Genomic DNA, 16,067 nt, shown 5'->3' with positions numbered 1-16,067 from the left:
TCCCTCCCTTGGGCTCCTTGGGTGTGTCCACGGGTGCAGGGCCCCAGGAGAGGCCCTTCTGGCTTGGGTGTGCTAAGGCTCTGCCACATGCCGCACTCCAGGAGGGGAGAGAGGCGCCAGGCCTGGGGTCTGGTCACACCCTCGGGTGGGGCCCAGGACAGGCAGGACTGCAGTGGGCGCCACTGGGAGCCGCGGGCCTGGTGCTCCCCTACTGTGCTCTCTGCTTGGATGTGTGCTGGAAAGTCTCCTTTAAACTTAAACCACAAAACAAAGCACGGCAACCAAGCGGTCATCAGGGACAGGAAAGACTGCTGCCCACGGCACCTGGGCCGACTCGCCAACAGGTGGGCCCTGGGAGCCAGGCACCGAGGCCGGGGCACGGCCCGCCAGGGGGAGTGTTCAGGACAGGTGACTCGCTCCAGAGACGGGAGGCAAGGCTGGCTGCTGGGGCTGGAGGGACAGAGGGCTCAGGGTTCCCCCTGGGTGATGAGGAAAGGTTCCAAGGATGGAGGGGTGGCCGCTAGGGGAGAGAACTCCAGCAAGCGGGGTTGGCGGAGAGCGAATCGTGCCTCAGCACAGCTGCTTAAGACAGGAGGACAGCAGCCCCCGCTGGGCCTGAGCAGACCCTCCCGCAAGCTGCCACGGGGGCCGTCGAAGTGTGGCTTCAGTGACGCTGCAAGGACGCAACACTTGGAGTCACGCACCTCAGTTTACAGAGACTACCTGGGGGGCCAGAGGGACAAGTGCCAGAAGAACAGGGGAAGGGCTGAGGAACCCCACAAGACACGCCCGAGAGCAGGCCTCCCCAGAGCAGCCGAGGCGTCCAGTCTGGGGCCAGGCCCTCAGGAAGTGAGCCCAGGGCCAGTCTGAGAGGCGCTGAGCACCGGAACCCCACAGCCCAGGCCCTGCCCAGAACAAACCACCACGGCCATGCCCAGCCGCACCAGAGCTGCTCGGCCACCCAGGAGAGGCCCGACAGCAGCACAGTCCCTATTTTCAAACACTGGTAACAAATAATAATAATAACAATAATAAAGCAGTTCAAATAAAGCGCCCTTCCTGACTGCCTCCGCAGGCGGCCCGTTTCCCCCTGCACCACTAGATACCCCGCAGAGGGGCTCCGCCGCATCTCCTGACGGGGTGAACGTGAGCAGGGACGCTGCTGGCCTCACACGGTGGGGCTCGGCCTGGCTGGGGACGCTCACTCAACTCAAACCACGCACGGGCCTTGGGCACACCAAGAAAGCCCGGGCACGGCCAAGGAATGACGGGCACGGGGCTCTTCGTCCCCCGACCTGTCGGAAGTGTCTGACTTCAGAGGAGTAGAGGTGAGGAGAAGGTGCGTCTCGGAATTACACAACACAGTGCATGAATGCGTCCTTTCACCCGGGACAATGGGCCATTCAAGAACACGTTACATAAACCAAGACGACGGCGGGTGGCTAAGGGGCTGTGCCGGTTTCCAAGGGGACCGTGAGACCGCTTCCCTGGTTTATGGCACAGGCTGGCAGGGCCAGCTAGGCAGACCAGTACCGGGAGTCGTGACTGGCACTTCCTCTGGACGTGTCCACAGTAATAAAAATAATAATCCACGCACTTGTAAAGGTTAGAAGGGCGTGGAAAAGCCCTCCCTGATCATCCTGAATGTCAGTCGGGGCACGGAGAATCAGGATACACTTGTATAAAGTATAATTCTCCCACCTCACCCATTTTGGAAAATCCCCTCTGTGGTCGCTACCTCTGACTGACGTTTGAGGTGACTGTAATCTGCCACTAGAAACTGGAAAGCATGATCCTATTTTTCTCTTTTGGGCAGTCCTGGGAATTGAACGCTGCCCCCACCCCACGCAGGGCGAGGGCTGTCACTAGGCCCACCCCTCCCGTTCTGTCTTCTGGGGCCAGGTCTTGCTGAGTTGCCCGGGCGCAGCATGGGGCGCGGCTTGGGGCCTGGGTGCAGGGGTTCTGAGTCCTGCTTCCACTCCTAGATTCGGTAGCCCTGACCACGGGTGGAGCCCAGACCCTCCCCCACTCTGTTCCAGGAGACGGTGGCCCCTGGGCAGCGGTGTGAGCGCCAGTAGGGCTGGGCACCACATCTGCCCGGCTCCATGTCCAGCACCAGTCCACCCGGGACACCCCTTCAGCTTCTCCAAGGTCCTAGTCCTGACTTCCTTCAGCCTCTCCCCCGGCACCACACTCCAGGGACCTCCAGGAACCTCCGCCTCCACGTGGGGGTCCCCTGTGCCCTGGCTCTTGCTCCCTTCCCCACACCTTCCCCAGCCCATCTGCTGTTACGGTGACACATCCAGGTCCTAACCCTAACGTGGCCACTGTGGCCTTATTTGGAAACAGGGTCCTTGCAGGTGTGATCAAGTTCAGACGTGGAGGCCACAGGGTGCTCACCCTAGTCCAGTGTGGCTGGCACCTTGCTGGCCAGTGGCAGAGGCAGAATCCCAATGGAGGCTGGGGGCCAGGGTCCCGCTCTTAGCCCACGAGCAAAGGGGGACAAGAGGGACTCGACCACCAGCCGTCAGCATGTTGCAACGGCCGCCAGGCCCTTCCCCGCCAGGCCCTTCCCCGCCAGGCCAGTGCGGGGCCCTGGGCTGTCTCTCCCCCCGCCCCCACCTCTGCCCCGGAGCCTCACCTGACCCCGATGGTGAACATGCCAAGCAGCGGTTTGCCTCGCAGCCAGCCCAGGAGCAGGAGCAGACCTGGGGGGACAGCACCCCGTGGGCCCGAGGCTGCGGCTGGCCCGAGCCTGCGGAGCCCAGTGTGAAGTGAGCCACGCCCGCGGGGACCCACGCAAGAACAAATTCCTGCGTATTTGTTCTTGGGGTGCCTGAGGGGGGATGTTGGGGTGCATCCCCTTCCTTTTTAAGGAAGGTATTTTATGCCTAAAAATCCTGCCTCACTTTTCAGGAAAGGCTCCGGCCAAGTTTGAGTTAAAGAAACAATGGGGGCCGGGCCGGGGCTCAGTGGCCGAGCGCTTGCCTAGCGTGTGTGAGGCCCTGGGTTCGATCCCCGGCACCACATAGAGATAGAGATAAAATAAAATAGATACAGGTATGAGTCCACCGACAACTGATAATAATAATAATAATAGAAATAATAATAAAGGCAGAAACGGTGGGCTCCTGCTGGCTGTCTGCGGACTCGCAGCCCTGGTTATTACATATTTCACACATTATTCCAATCGTTTCCCACGTGCCCTGTGCAGCCAGGACTCCCCCGGGTGCTTGGTGTGGTCCTGTGAAGGGCAGATGGCCACTTCTTTTTCCTGTGACGGCCTGGGGATGGGACCCTGTGAGGCACACGCTCTACCACAGCCACACCCCCGACCCTGGGCTCTGTGTCCTAAATCATTTCATCCTCTGGGCTCCTGGTTGAATTTCCCATCTTCTCCTTCAGCATTTACCAAACGACACTCGACGCCAGGCCCTGCCCAGGGCACTGGAAACCTGGGGTCACTGCAGACAGATCCTTGGGCGGAAATAGCCTGATCTGGGCTGGGACCCGTGAAAGATGTTCGGGCACCGGGGAAAGCACGGGGCTGCCAGGTGTGGCCTCAGTTTCCCCCTCTGTCAACGGGGACTGTGACCATGCTCCCCTGGCGGAGTTGCTGGGGCCCTGGGTTTGATCCTGGTGCCGCAGAAGTGCTCAGCAGCCCTGGCCTGTCCATGCCTACCTGTCACCATCCCCTCAGGAGCAGCGAGGAGGAGTGGCTGGGGCATTGATGGTGCCCTGCTAAAGATCACTGGCTTCTTGTCTGCCGTGACTAGAGCCCAGGACGTGTCATGCCGGGAGGTCACCCCGTGGGGGCACAAGCCGCGATGAGCTGTGCAGCTCAGTCCTCAACTGAAATCTTAGCAGCAACCCAAACGCACTGGGGTGAAGCCGATCAGAGGGGCGGGCACCAGAGGCTCCAGGCTGTTACCACCCTCCCTGGTCCAGGACGTTGATGCTTGCCTTGCTCCCAGGGACCCCCGAGAGCCACTGGGAATATCTCCCCCAAATCCATGTTCAGGGACAAGGCTGGTGGCTTGGATGTGGCCAAGCTCAGAGGATTTATGCCAGGGGAGCTGGCAGTATGCCCACACTGAGGGTGTTTTCCAGCTTCCCTGCCTGCCCCTGGCATGGACCTGCCCACTGAGCTGCTCCGGCTGACCGTGGAGTAAGGGTCACGCAGGGCAGCCACCCACCAGGCCTTCACGTTGGGGGGCTGATTTTCCAAAGACATTTAGTCTCTTGGAAAGGCCTGTCCACAGTCTACTTCGACAACCTGCCTTGAAGTGCATTGACTGCGTATTTGTTCTTGGGGTGCCTGAGGGGGGATATTGGGGTTCATCCCCTTGGCAAACCCTGGTAGGCAGGGGCAGGGGCCAAACGCTTTTGGAAGGGGAGCTGGGGAATGGCTGGGCTTTGCCTGTCACCTGGTCTCTGATGCAGTCCGTCTCTGCCACTGTAGCTGGGACAGCCCCAGCAGAGCTCTCCCATAAACCCGACATTTGAATCTCCTACTGTTTCCACATCATGAAACACAACTCTTCTTCTGAGTTTAAAAAAGATCGTTTAGAGACTTTAGAGACGTCCTCTGCCGCTGGACATACAGAAGCAGGCAGCAGACCCAGGGTGGCCTGGGAGGCCCGACTCCCAACCCCGGCTCTAGAATGCAGGAGAGGCCTGGGGGCAGCCAGGGCCCTGGGGCCTTCTATTCTGCCAGAAATGTCTGGTCTGTGTGCAGCCCCAAGTGCTGCCCTGGGCGGCCAGGCACACAGAAAGCCCGCAGGTGGGAGGGGGCTGCGGGTGGGAGGGGGCGCAGGTGGCAGGGGCTGCTGCTTCTCCCAGGAACTTTCTGTGGCTCGGGTTTTGGCCAGACTCGCCAGCACTTCCCCTGCCCCCCCACCTGCTCCCTTATGAAGCAAATAGAGGTCTGCTGGCGGAGAATCTAGGGCCAGCCAGGCACTAATCCTAAAGGCTGGGAATGGAGGACACTGACTCAAGGCCAGCCCCTTAGTGAGAAGGAGGTGAAGGGGCCAGTGCAGCCCCCGGGATGTCAGGGCTGAAGGCCTCCATCTAGGGTGATGCTGTTTGGTGTGTTGTCAAAAGGCTGGGCAGCACCGGCCCAGGCACAGCTTGCTCCGAGGCACAGACCTGTGGCTGCTTCATGGCTGAACTACATTTCCCAGCCTCCTTTGCAGCTAGGCAGGTCTCCTAACTGTGTTCTGGCCAAGAGAAATGGGCAAAGGCCATGGCTCCTCCCCCTGGTGGGTGCCCAGCTCCTGGTTCCCCACCTGCTGGCCGGGAGGAAGGGCAGCCTCCAAGGACCAAGGGGGAGGCAGAGCAACAATACGGCAGGGGCCTGGGCCGGGGCAGCACTTGGAGGGGAGCTACCCAGGACAGCCCCTGGACCAGAACGGGCCCTGGACTGCGGTGAGCCAGAGGCAAACGCCGACTCTGAAGCCGGCTCAGCGTGGGCTGCCTGTCAGCCACTCGGCCTGCTCTGAGGCAAAACCTCCTGCTGCTGTTGGAGCGTCCCTGACCCCAACCCCAGCCTCAAGCATCTGAGCAGCAAGATCCTCGAGGGACACCAGGTGCCCTGCCCCAGGACAGCTCCCCATCTCTGGGCCCAGCAGGCACCCCTGACTCACCAATGATGCCGAAGGAGAAGAGCGTCAGCTGCTTCCCCAGCTTGTCCATGCTCCTCTGCAACGGGGTTTTAGGCGTCTGAAGGGGAGAGGCCGACGGGCTGAGTAGAGGGACCCCACCGCGTGCCCTCGCTGTCCTATAGCTTGCTCTGAGTGACAGTCACACAGAGCACATAGGGGCCATCCACTGGCCTCTGCCCTCGAGGTCGGTGCCCACGGACGTCTGAGCACCCTCATCAATGCTCTAAATGAAAATTAAACTAGAACTTGGCTCACACGCGCCCGCCTCCGTCCCCAGGCTGGGCAGGGCCAGTCTGCACCCAGGGCAATTTCAAACCCAGAGCCCCGCCCCTTACCTCTTCCGCCTGCATCATCCTAAACACTTCGCCGAACTGAGACTTCTCCCCGGTTCCGATCACGACGCCCTGTGTCCAGGAGAGGGTGGGGGAGAGGTGTCAGGGGAGGAGCGAGGCTGGGCGCGGGGAGGCCCCGGAGCCCAGGGCTTACCTGGCCCTTCCCACACTGCACCAGGGTGCCCATGAAGACGATGTTGGGCAGCGAGCTCAGGTCCTCCCCGCCTGCCAAGGGGGTGTCCGTCTTGCTGCAGGGCTCGGCCTCCCCAGTAAAGCTGGACTCGTCCACCAGGAGGTCTGTGACCTAGGGGACCAGGGGAGACCCGTGGAGCTCCCCTCTGGCACTGCCCGTTGGTATCAGAAGCCCAGTGGCACCCAGCACCTTGACAGACGTCCAACGGCAAAGGGCCGCAGCTCAGGGAATGAGGATCGACTCCGGCCTCCCCGCCCCGGAGCGAGAGGAGCTTCGGACCAGGGTCCCTGGCTCCCGGCTGGCAGGCTTGCCGTCTGTGGGGCGCTTGCCAGGGAATGTTGGGCACTCTGCATCCACAACCTCCCTGCGGGCATCATCACCCTCTTTAACAGGAGGAGACGGAGGCACAGAGACCTTCAGTGACTTTCTCAAGGTCACACAGCTTGGATCACAGACAGGGTTCAAACCCAGGCTCAAGCTCAGGCCTACGGCACCAACCGCCTCCACCCGTGGCCTCTCCCTGTCCTACAGCGTCACTGAGGTGGTCAGGAGTCCTCCTTATTGGCTGCCTGGAGGAGCCCCTGTGGTACGAGGCCTCCCAGAGCAGTGGTTCCCAGTGGACCTGGGGACGGGGCTTGGCCACGTGACAGTGGTTTCTCCCCCACGCCCCAGACACCCAGCAGACGCTGAGGGCTAGCGCTGGCACGGAGAAGAGGGGGAGCCCACCTGGCGCCAGCCCCAGCTGCTGTGGGTCTGTCCACTGGGAGATGCCGGCCCTGCCTGGGGTCTAGCAGGGGGACTAGGTGTGGCTTCCTCCCTCTCTGCCCCTCGAGGGTCCCGACGTGGCCTGTGGACACGCCGGGCAGGCCGCCTGCCCTCACGCCTGCCGCACGGCTGAGAGCTCGCTCGCTCTTGGCGGGATCCCAGGACAGACCCCCACCCAGCGCGTGGGCCAGACGTCACTTCCCCTGAGCGCCAGGAGCCCGGCACGGCCCTGCAAGGCTGTGACAGGGACCCCCAGGGTCACAGACTGGCCCCTGCCCCACGGAGGTGCCCCTCTGCGTTCCCTGCTCCGTCTCCCTCGCGGCCAAGGCAGCCCAGCCCACGTGATCCAAGGTCCACGTCGCCCCCCACCCCCACCCCGGCTTAGCGCCCACAGTCGCTCCCGCTAGAGCCCCTCACCAGCCTCGTCCTCGTCCACGGGGACACGCTCCGAACCCCCTGTGGGTGTCTGGACCTCAGGTGGCACCGAACCACATAGATGCCGGTCCACCCCACCCCAACACACCAACCCTGGGGACGCCGAGCTCATAAACTAGGCGAGTAGGTGACCAGCGGTGGGGACCAGCGGTGGGGACCAGCAGTGGACATTAGCAGTGGGGACCAGCAGTGGAGACCAGCAGTGGAGACCAGCAGCGAGTGGAACGAGGACAATGAGTGGCTGCCATTCAGCTCTGAGGCAGTCTGGGACAGTGACCCAGATTTTCAGACCGCGGCTGGCCGTGGGCCCGGGGGAGCCCAGGTGACGGGGGGCACTGCACTAAGAGGCGCGGGCGACCTGTGAACGGGGACCCAGGGCGCAGCGCTCCGTCGGCTGCCTCGACTGGTGTTCGCGGGCACGTGTGCGTGTGGGCAGGCGTGGGTGCCAGGTGGGGCAGGGTGTCCCCCGCAGTCCCCCAGCTCACCTCGGTGAGGCGGATGTCCGCGGGGATCCGGTCTCCCACGGCGAGGGACACGACGTCCCCGGGAACCAGTTCTCGGGCGAGCAGGTGCTGCAGCTTCCCGTCGCGGACGCTGCGGGGGCGGGAGAGACGGCCGCGTGGGGACACTGGCTGTGACACCCCGATGGACGCAGCAAGGGCAGGGGCGTCGCGGGCAGCCCTCACCACTTCAGGGCCTTGTGAGGCTTCAAACTCGGGGACACCAGAAGCCTTGAGGACCCGGGCCTCCTCTGAGCAGCGAGGCTCCTGCCGCGCACTCTGCCTGCGAGCAGGGCCAGGCAGCCGCTCTCCGGAAGCTTCCGGGGGGCGGGGCGGCCCCTGTCAGGCCTCCTAATGAGGCCACCTCCTGCGCTTAGAGGAGATGCCCCTCGGGGGCAGAGCCCAGCTCAGAGGCCGGGGGACAGGCTGGGCAGAGCTGGAGGGCACCTAGGTGCCCCAACACCCAGGGCCGCCTTCCCAGGGCACAGCCACCTGCCCTGGGTCGCGGCCACCTGCCCTGGGTCATGGCCACCTGCCCTGGGTCGCGGCCACCTGCCCTGGGTCGTGGTCACCTGCCCTGGGTCATGGCCACCTGCCCTGGGTTGCGGTCACCTGCCCTGGGTCACGGCCACCTGCCCTGGGTCGTGGTCACCTGCCCTGGGTCATGGCCACCTGCCCTGGGTCGCGGCCACCTGCCCTGGGTCATGGCCACCTGCCCTGGGTCACGGCCACCTGCCCTGGGTCATGGCCACCTGCCCTGGGTCGTGGTCACCTGCCCTGGGTCACAGCCACCTGCCCTGGGTCACGGCCACCTGCCCTGGGTCATGGTCACCTGCCCTGGGTTGTGGTCACCTGCCCTGGGTCACGGCCACCTGCCCTGGGTCGCAGTCACCTGCCCTGGGTCGCGGTCGGCTGTGCACTGCGGGCTCCCCTGGAGTCCCACCCACTCGGCCCAGCAATGCCCTGGCCTCCTGCCTCCCTCTGCCCCCCTGGGGTCCCCCGACACCTGGCAGCCAGGCAGGAGGCCTGCCGCTGCTCCCTCCCGCTCCAAACTCCAAGCCTCTCCCAGGACCTGGGAATCAGACCCCAAGTCCTGCCGAGTTCCTCCGCCGGCCACCACCTGCCCCTCCTGCTCCTGGTCCCATCCCATCCTGACACACCCAGCACCTTCTAGTCTCAAGGGCTTGGCAGGCTTTGAATGAAGGGTGGACGTTCCTCCTTGTGTACGGAATTGGACCTTATTCAGGGTCCACCCTTCTCCCACAGCCATTAGGAGCAGGTCCTCCCTGGCTGAGATCAGCAGGTGGCCCATCTCCCGCCTGGAACAGGGTAAGACATGGACACTTATGTAACCCTGGCCCCTGGGGCTGATGACAAGGCTTTCCTCACTCTGTGTACACACACACACACACACACACACACACACACACACACAGCCTCTCCTGTGGGACCTTGGCATGTTTGGCTATGAAGCCTGGAGCTGTGGCAGCCTTGTTGGAACCATGAGGGGGCCCTGCAGAGAACAAAGCTAATGAGCTAAAGATGGCAGAGCAAAGGGGTGAAGAGACCAGGCCCTTGGTGCCAGATGAACTAACTCACTGCACTGTCCCGGCCTTAGATCCCTTGCTAGGAGACGATTCAGTTTCCTTGTGGTCTGAACGAATGAGTCTCCTGTTTCACGTAGACAAGAGCCCTCTGGACGGCCCGCCTGTTGACCCTGCCGTTCTCCCGTGGCTGGTTCCTCTTCCTCAGGCCCCAGCTAAATGTCAGCTCCTCCACAAATGTCAGGGCCGGGCAGCTGGGGACAGCTGTGGAGAGCTTCCCCCTCCTCCTCGGGGGACCCACGTCCAGCGTCCCTCCTGAGCTCCCCGAGGCCGGGCCGTCCCACTCCGGCCTCGGTATCACCTCAGTGCAGTCTCCCGGGCACACAGCAGGTGCTCAATAAACACGGGGTGACGGCACGGGGACAGAGGTGACACTGGAAGGCCCTGCATGGCCGTGCCTCTCTGGCCAGGGCTCTGTGACCTCTTCAGTGCTATTCGCGCTCCCCTGGTGGCCCGTCCCTGCTGCACTGGGAAACGAGATTCCTTAGCAGTGGCTTCTGGGGACAGCAGTGACGTGGCCGCTGCCCTGCAGGCCCAGCCTGGTGCTTGGACCCTCAGCTCGGGTCATCGGACCACACGAACCACCCACGTCCCCTTTGCGCACGCGGCCCTGGCACGTCTGCGCGTGCGACTGCCCGGCTGGTCTGACGAGGGGGCCCATGGCCGGCACTGTCCCCGGCAGCGCTTCGGGCCAGCTCTCCTCCCGCGTGCCCGGCGCTGTCCTCCTCCTGTCCTCCTCTGCCTGTGTCTCCGCTCACACTCCCTGGAGTGCTGGTCCCGGGAGATGGCTGTCCCCCACTAGAGTGTCCAGCCTGCTGCCCGGGGCTGCAACTCATGCCCCGGGCTCTTCCCAAGTCTGCCCCTCAGCCCACAGGAGGTGCCACAGTCTGGGTCCTCTAGGTCCGTGCCCGGTCTGGGTGGACTCAGGATGGCGCTCCGCCTGCACCGCGGGCCACCTCAGCAGGGGTGAGGGAGAGACGGCCCTTCGCGGAAGCTCTGCTTTTTTACAAGGAGGCAACCAGGAGTCCAGCTCAGCAGAGGCCACTGCCCGCTCCTCGCCCGCGAGCTTCCTTTCAGTCCACAGAGGAAGGGCCCTGGTGGCCGTTCCTGGCCGGTGCTGGCCGAGGCGCCCAGTGCTGGCGGAACTGCAGTGAAGGGGAACTAAGACCCGTTCCTGCGTCACCCAGCGCCTCTGGTCCTGGGCAGGCACATGCTGCGGGGTGCTGGGCCGTGAGGCCTAGGGCCTTTCTGGAAGCTTCTACAGCACCGCGCCGCACTGAGCCCAGGAAGGACAGTCTTCTCTGACATCGTTGGTCAGCGCAGCAGGACAGCATTGTCCAGCTGGGAGCGTCCAGGCAGCAAGAGGCTCGGGGGGCTGCTGAGGCAACGCCCCGTGCTCACACTCCATGGCCACCAGGCCAGCGGCTGACCTGCGGGCCAGGAGGACCCGGCCCTGGGTCCGAACCTCCTCAGAGTCTCCCTTTGAGAACCCAGCGGCCCCTCCCTCCCTGTCCCCTGAGGTGACAGTTGCATAAGGCAGTGAGTGGACTACGATCCACTGCTTCCCGGGTCTCCCCAAAGCCACTCCTGCCCCGTAGCCCCCAGGCTGAGAACCCCGATTTATACACTGATGACGGAGCTGAGGCCCAGAGAGGTTGATCAACATGCCTGAGGCCACACAGCCACCAGCGGTCGAGTCCGAGACCAGGTCTCGTAACTCCTGGTGGGATATGGTTCTCCCGAAGGACAGATGGACAGCACAAGAATCCGACTTCTGCCGAGCACCTGCCGAGCTTGCCAGCCTCCCCCCCGCCCCTCTCCCCCCGGGATCCTGGGATGAGCCCGAGGGTCCAGGGAAGCCCAGACTCACCAGTTACATTCTGGGGGGACCAGCTTGGTGAGCTCCTCCAGAGACTTCTCCGACCTATACTCCTGGCAGGAATCACATGGGACACGCTGCTCAAAGGGGGGCGCTCCACAAGCACCCCCTGCCCGGCCACCCTGCCAGGGACTGGAGACACCCACCTGGATGAAGGCCACAGTGACCACGATGAGCACAGCCTGGGGGGAGGAGACAGGCATGAGCGAGGCCGGGGAGGCCAAGAGGCCGGGAGGCCGGGAGGCCGGGGAGGCCGGGGAGGACGGGAGGATGGGGAGGCTGGGGAGGCCAAGAGGCCGGGAGGCCGGGAGGCTGGGGAGGCCGGGAGGCCGGGGAGGCTGGGGAGGCCGGGAGGCCGGGGAGGCCAAGAGGCCGGGAGGCCGGGAGGCCGGGCCTTCCAGACATACTTCCTCTCGTGAATGAAGCTCACTGTGTGGAAATTCAGGAAACAGACAGGTCCCCTCCCACCCTGCACCAAGATCAGAAAAATCCCACTAGATCCCACTTCCTGGGGGACCCGTATCGGGGTCCCCATCCCGATTTTTTTGCATAGACACCACATGACATCGTGTGACATGGGCATCCTCTTTTGTAAACTGCCATTTTTGCTCTCCATGACACGTGGAAGACGGGTCCCACGCCTGCAGATGAGGGTGGAACCGCAGCCCCCTACACAGAAGCTGGGCTGCCTGGGGCGGGTCTGCCTCTGACTTTAAAAGAACAACTTGCACAGACAGAAAGTGGGTGCCAGCCACCAAGGGCGGCCAGCGGCGGCTCTCACACCGTGCTCCATTCCTAGGACCAGGCAGACCCCAGGACCAGGCAGACCCCAGGACCAGGCAGACCCCAGGACCAGGCAGCTGGAGGTCACCAGGTTGGGGGACGGCAGCGGGAAGGGACTGCTGGTAGGGACAGGTCCCCTCTGGGGTTCAGGAAAGAGCTCTGGAGTTCGACAGAGGCGACAGCTGCACCATGAAGTGAGTGGACTATGACCCTCTGAATCGGTCACTTTAAAATGACCCAGGGTTTACGTGACTCTCACCTGAATAAAACTTTTACGAGGCGCACCTTACTTTTTAAAGGGGTGATCTCAGGGTGGTGGTCTGGGGCAGCCGCGCCTGGTGGGGTGGACCCGCGCAGCTGGCGATCAGCCCTCCCTCCCCAGGGGCAGGGAAAGCGTCCACCGCCCCTCCTCCTAGCCACCTCGTGTCCGCCCAGGAGGACCGGCCAGCTGGCGCCTCGGTACGGGGACGGCAGGCGTGGACCGGCTCCTTCTGTCCACTTGTGTTTCTGGCTCACAGCCGGCTCTTTCCCCCTGGGAGCGGGGACGGGCCGCCCTGGGCAGCCCCGGCCAGGAGCCGGCTGCCGCACACTCACCATGGCGATGCTGACCGCGTCCTCGTACTCTTTGGTGAGGACGCTCACCAGGGCGGACCCCAGCAGCAGCAGGATCAGGGGGTTCTTAAACTGCAAGACACGAGAGGGACAGGCAGGCTGTTCGCGTCAGAGGCCAGCTGGGCCTCTCACCTGGGGACAGCAGGCGACTCGGGCTCCAGGCGAGGCCGGGCCTCCCTGACCCTGACCGAGAGCTGGAGGAGGGGCCACCAAGCCCAGGTTCTCCCGGCCTGAAAGTCCACCACTGAGGTCAGTCCCCAGCCAGACCCTGGCGCCGCCTTTGAGCCTCCGTCTCACCTTCCACCTCTCCACGTGGCCAGGTCGGGACCCAGGGCAGGAGGCAAGCCTGGCCACCACAGCACACAGACCCCCAGGCCTGGACATCACAAGCACCCGAGCCTGGACACCAGTCTGCTCCTGAAGCTGCCTCTGTGGGCTGCCATGGTGTCCCCTTCTCCCCCAAGCACGTTCGCGTACTGATTCCGCGTCTGCCCCTTCACCTTACAGACACTCGGCTCACGTGACAGAGGAGTGACAGGAAGCACACGCTCCCGCACCCAGACACAGGACGGGAAGGAGCAAGGCAAAGGTCAGGACAGAGGAGAGTTCGAGTGTCGGAGCAGGTCACGGTGGGTTAAAGCTGGGCTACGTTTTGGACTCTGGGCTTCCCAACAGCCAAGGCACAAAGGGAAATGGGATCAAATGTGTCACTCCTGCTGCTCAAGAGAAGAAGTGCTTCAGCTTCGTGCCAGAGGGGTGTGTGAAGGGCTCCAAGCCCACCCTCACCCCCAGGGTCCCCCTGTGCTTCTCCTCTGCACGAGGGACGGAGCTCTTTGGGGGTCGTGTGCCAGCAGCCCTGAGCCGGCCACCCCAACTGTCATGACTCCTTAAGAAGGACATTTCCCCTTCTCAGCTGCACTCTCCTATGATCCGACCCATCGCCTCCACGCACTGCTACAAGCCGTTTCCCCAGGACTCGGACCACATCTGTCCTGAGGTCCCTCGTCCTGGTCTGAACGTGTGACATGCTGGGCCTGGTCTCGGGAATCTGAGAGCCTCTACGGTCACCCACCCAGAACCTCCCGCAGCCCCCGACTGCGCCAGGCCTCGGCCCGCTCTTGGCTGGTGACGTATGTGGCCATGAGGGTACGTGGCCTGCCCACTGGCCAGCACCTAGTAGGTCTCTATAAATGGCGACCGCCAGGAGAGCCAGACTGACGAGGGAAGGTCACCACTGACCGAGTCCAGACAGTGGCCACCTGAGTCCAGAGAGTGGCCCAGATCAGGGCCTTGGTCCAAGGGCAAGTTTGCCTCGTCCTCCTTCCAGGGCTGGCTGGCCCCTTCCCACCTTCAGAGAACCACACACCCACCGCTGGCCACAGGAAGTGCCGTCGGCAGCCAGGACAGCGGCAGAACTTCCCTCAAAACCTGCACCTGGGGGTCCAAGACAGACCTCGGGGGACAGAACTGCAGCCTTCCTCGTGAGGGGGACGACCTCCGTGTGCAGACCCACCACCGCTCACTCCGAGGGCCCTGACAGCCACAAGGGACACAGCCCCCAAGGGCAGCGGGTCGGCTCTGCCAGACCCCAGCTCCAGCAAACCGCCAGAGCCAGGGTTCCAGGCGGGCAGACGGCTCGGGGCGAGGTGCCCTGAGGATCCCTGCTGGAATTCAGCAACCGAGGCATCAAGGGAACCGAGTGGCCGGTCCCACGTCTCAGCCCAACGGCTGTGCCCGGCCAGGGAGGGGCCACCGTGCGGAGGGCAGGGGGCTGGGCTGAGCTGCAGCGCCCACGGACGGGCCAGCCGCTTCCTTCCTGGTAAACGCACGACGGCGGCACTTATCACTCTCATTTTCTCACCAGGAAAAGCTTAGTCCTCGGGAGAGGGATTGAGTAACCTGCCCAAAGCTCCCGACTGGACACGGGACTTGACCCGGGCCATCGACTCTGATCCATGATTGTTTTGTTTTGTTTTTGTGGTGCTAGAAACGGAACAGGCGGGCAAGCGCCCCTCCACTGAGCTACACGGCCAGCCCCGGCCGGCCCCCTCCCATCTACCCGCCCTGGGGCCCTACGTCTTTGGTCCATAAGGGCCCAGTTCCCAGTGGTGACCCAGGAGACGGCAGAAGGCTGCTTCAGGAGGTGGAAAGTCCCTGTCACCAGAGGCGGACCCCTGGCGCACAGCAGGAGCTGGACAGACAGACAGAATGGAGTCCAGGACCCCGGGGGCCCCAGCCACCCTCAGCCCACAGAGGCCAGCCTGAGCCCACGGGGTGTGAGGACGAGCAGGTCCTCGCCGTCAGGAGTCTGACATGTCGCCCTGGAAGGCCCTGGCTGGCCACGGCGGCGAGCCCCTGGTGAGAGGGAAAGAGGTCCCCCCCCCCTCTTCCCAACACTGGGGTCCTGGAGGCTGGAGGGCCGCCGTCACCCCCCGGGCTGGGAACCCGTTTGGTGCCAGAGTACGTCCATGGAGCTCACCCTCAGGGCCCAAGAGTGACCCAGTGGGCAGCAGGGGCCACACGGACAGGAGACAGAGAGTGCTGTGAGGACAGCGACTGGCCCCGGAACCGCCAACGCAGGGCCAGTGGGACGGCAGCTGAGCCCAGGGCCCAGGACCAGGGAGTGGGGAGGGGTCAACCAGGCCACCCCGTCCCCGAGGCCTCTGGGAAGCTGCCTGTCGACGGGCCACCTGACCTCCTGGAGCCCACGGCGGGCTCTGTCCCCTGGTCCCGCTTCCTGCTGGCCTGGTCAGCACCAGGTGACAGCTAAGACCCAGCGTGCTGGAGCCAGAGCCTGGCTGTGTCGTCAGCGTCACCCCTTCTTCTCTGTGTGACTTTAGGGTCCGTTTGCCAGATAAATGTGAACCTCAGATGAACAAGGGCCAGTCAAGAAGTGTAGTTAGGTCCAGTGGGACAGACGGACACACCTCCACACTGCCTCTCGTCTGTCTCCATGAGATTCAGACTGAGCAGGGCACCCTGAGATTTTATTTCCTAATTCTGACATCGCTACACACCCCGGGCAATAGGTCAGTGTCTCTGTCCTCCACTCTCCCCTCTGCAAAACGAGGAGGAGGGGGACCAGTGGGCCCGGCCACAGTAGGAGCCCGAGTGCCATCAATATCCTTCCCGATCACAGCGCTGGGCCTCTGGTCACCACTCTGGGTGCTTCCTGCCAGCTCAGCGGCCTGGAGGGGGCGGGAGACTGCTTATCTTGTGGAGCACCCACCCCAGCCCCAGGCAGAGCCTGTCCAAGACACCCTCGGTCAATATTTACAGAGCGCCCGGAGGCCCCACCTGC

General features: G+C 63.6%; 1 protein-coding gene across 1 annotated transcript in view; it reads right to left on the bottom strand.

The window, feature by feature from the left end:
* Nucleotides 1-16,067, bottom strand: part of Atp2c2 (ATPase secretory pathway Ca2+ transporting 2) — a 47,222-nt gene that overhangs the window by 12,724 nt on the left and 18,431 nt on the right. Inside the window, exons 4-11 of the mRNA XM_078032915.1 lie at nucleotides 12,749-12,838; nucleotides 11,518-11,553; nucleotides 11,363-11,424; nucleotides 7,874-7,982; nucleotides 6,150-6,299; nucleotides 5,999-6,067; nucleotides 5,646-5,721; nucleotides 2,647-2,708 (exon numbers count right to left, since the gene is read on the bottom strand). Coding sequence (XP_077889041.1) covers nucleotides 2,647-2,708; nucleotides 5,646-5,721; nucleotides 5,999-6,067; nucleotides 6,150-6,299; nucleotides 7,874-7,982; nucleotides 11,363-11,424; nucleotides 11,518-11,553; nucleotides 12,749-12,838 — 654 coding nt within the window. The remainder of the gene's footprint in view (nucleotides 1-2,646; nucleotides 2,709-5,645; nucleotides 5,722-5,998; nucleotides 6,068-6,149; nucleotides 6,300-7,873; nucleotides 7,983-11,362; nucleotides 11,425-11,517; nucleotides 11,554-12,748; nucleotides 12,839-16,067) is intronic.

This window comes from Ictidomys tridecemlineatus, chromosome 15, assembly GCF_052094955.1.
Source record: "Ictidomys tridecemlineatus isolate mIctTri1 chromosome 15, mIctTri1.hap1, whole genome shotgun sequence".
NCBI lineage: Eukaryota > Metazoa > Chordata > Mammalia > Rodentia > Sciuridae > Ictidomys > Ictidomys tridecemlineatus.
The sequence above is the reverse complement of the archived record's forward strand: the minus strand, read 5'-3'. Positions and strand labels throughout refer to the sequence as shown.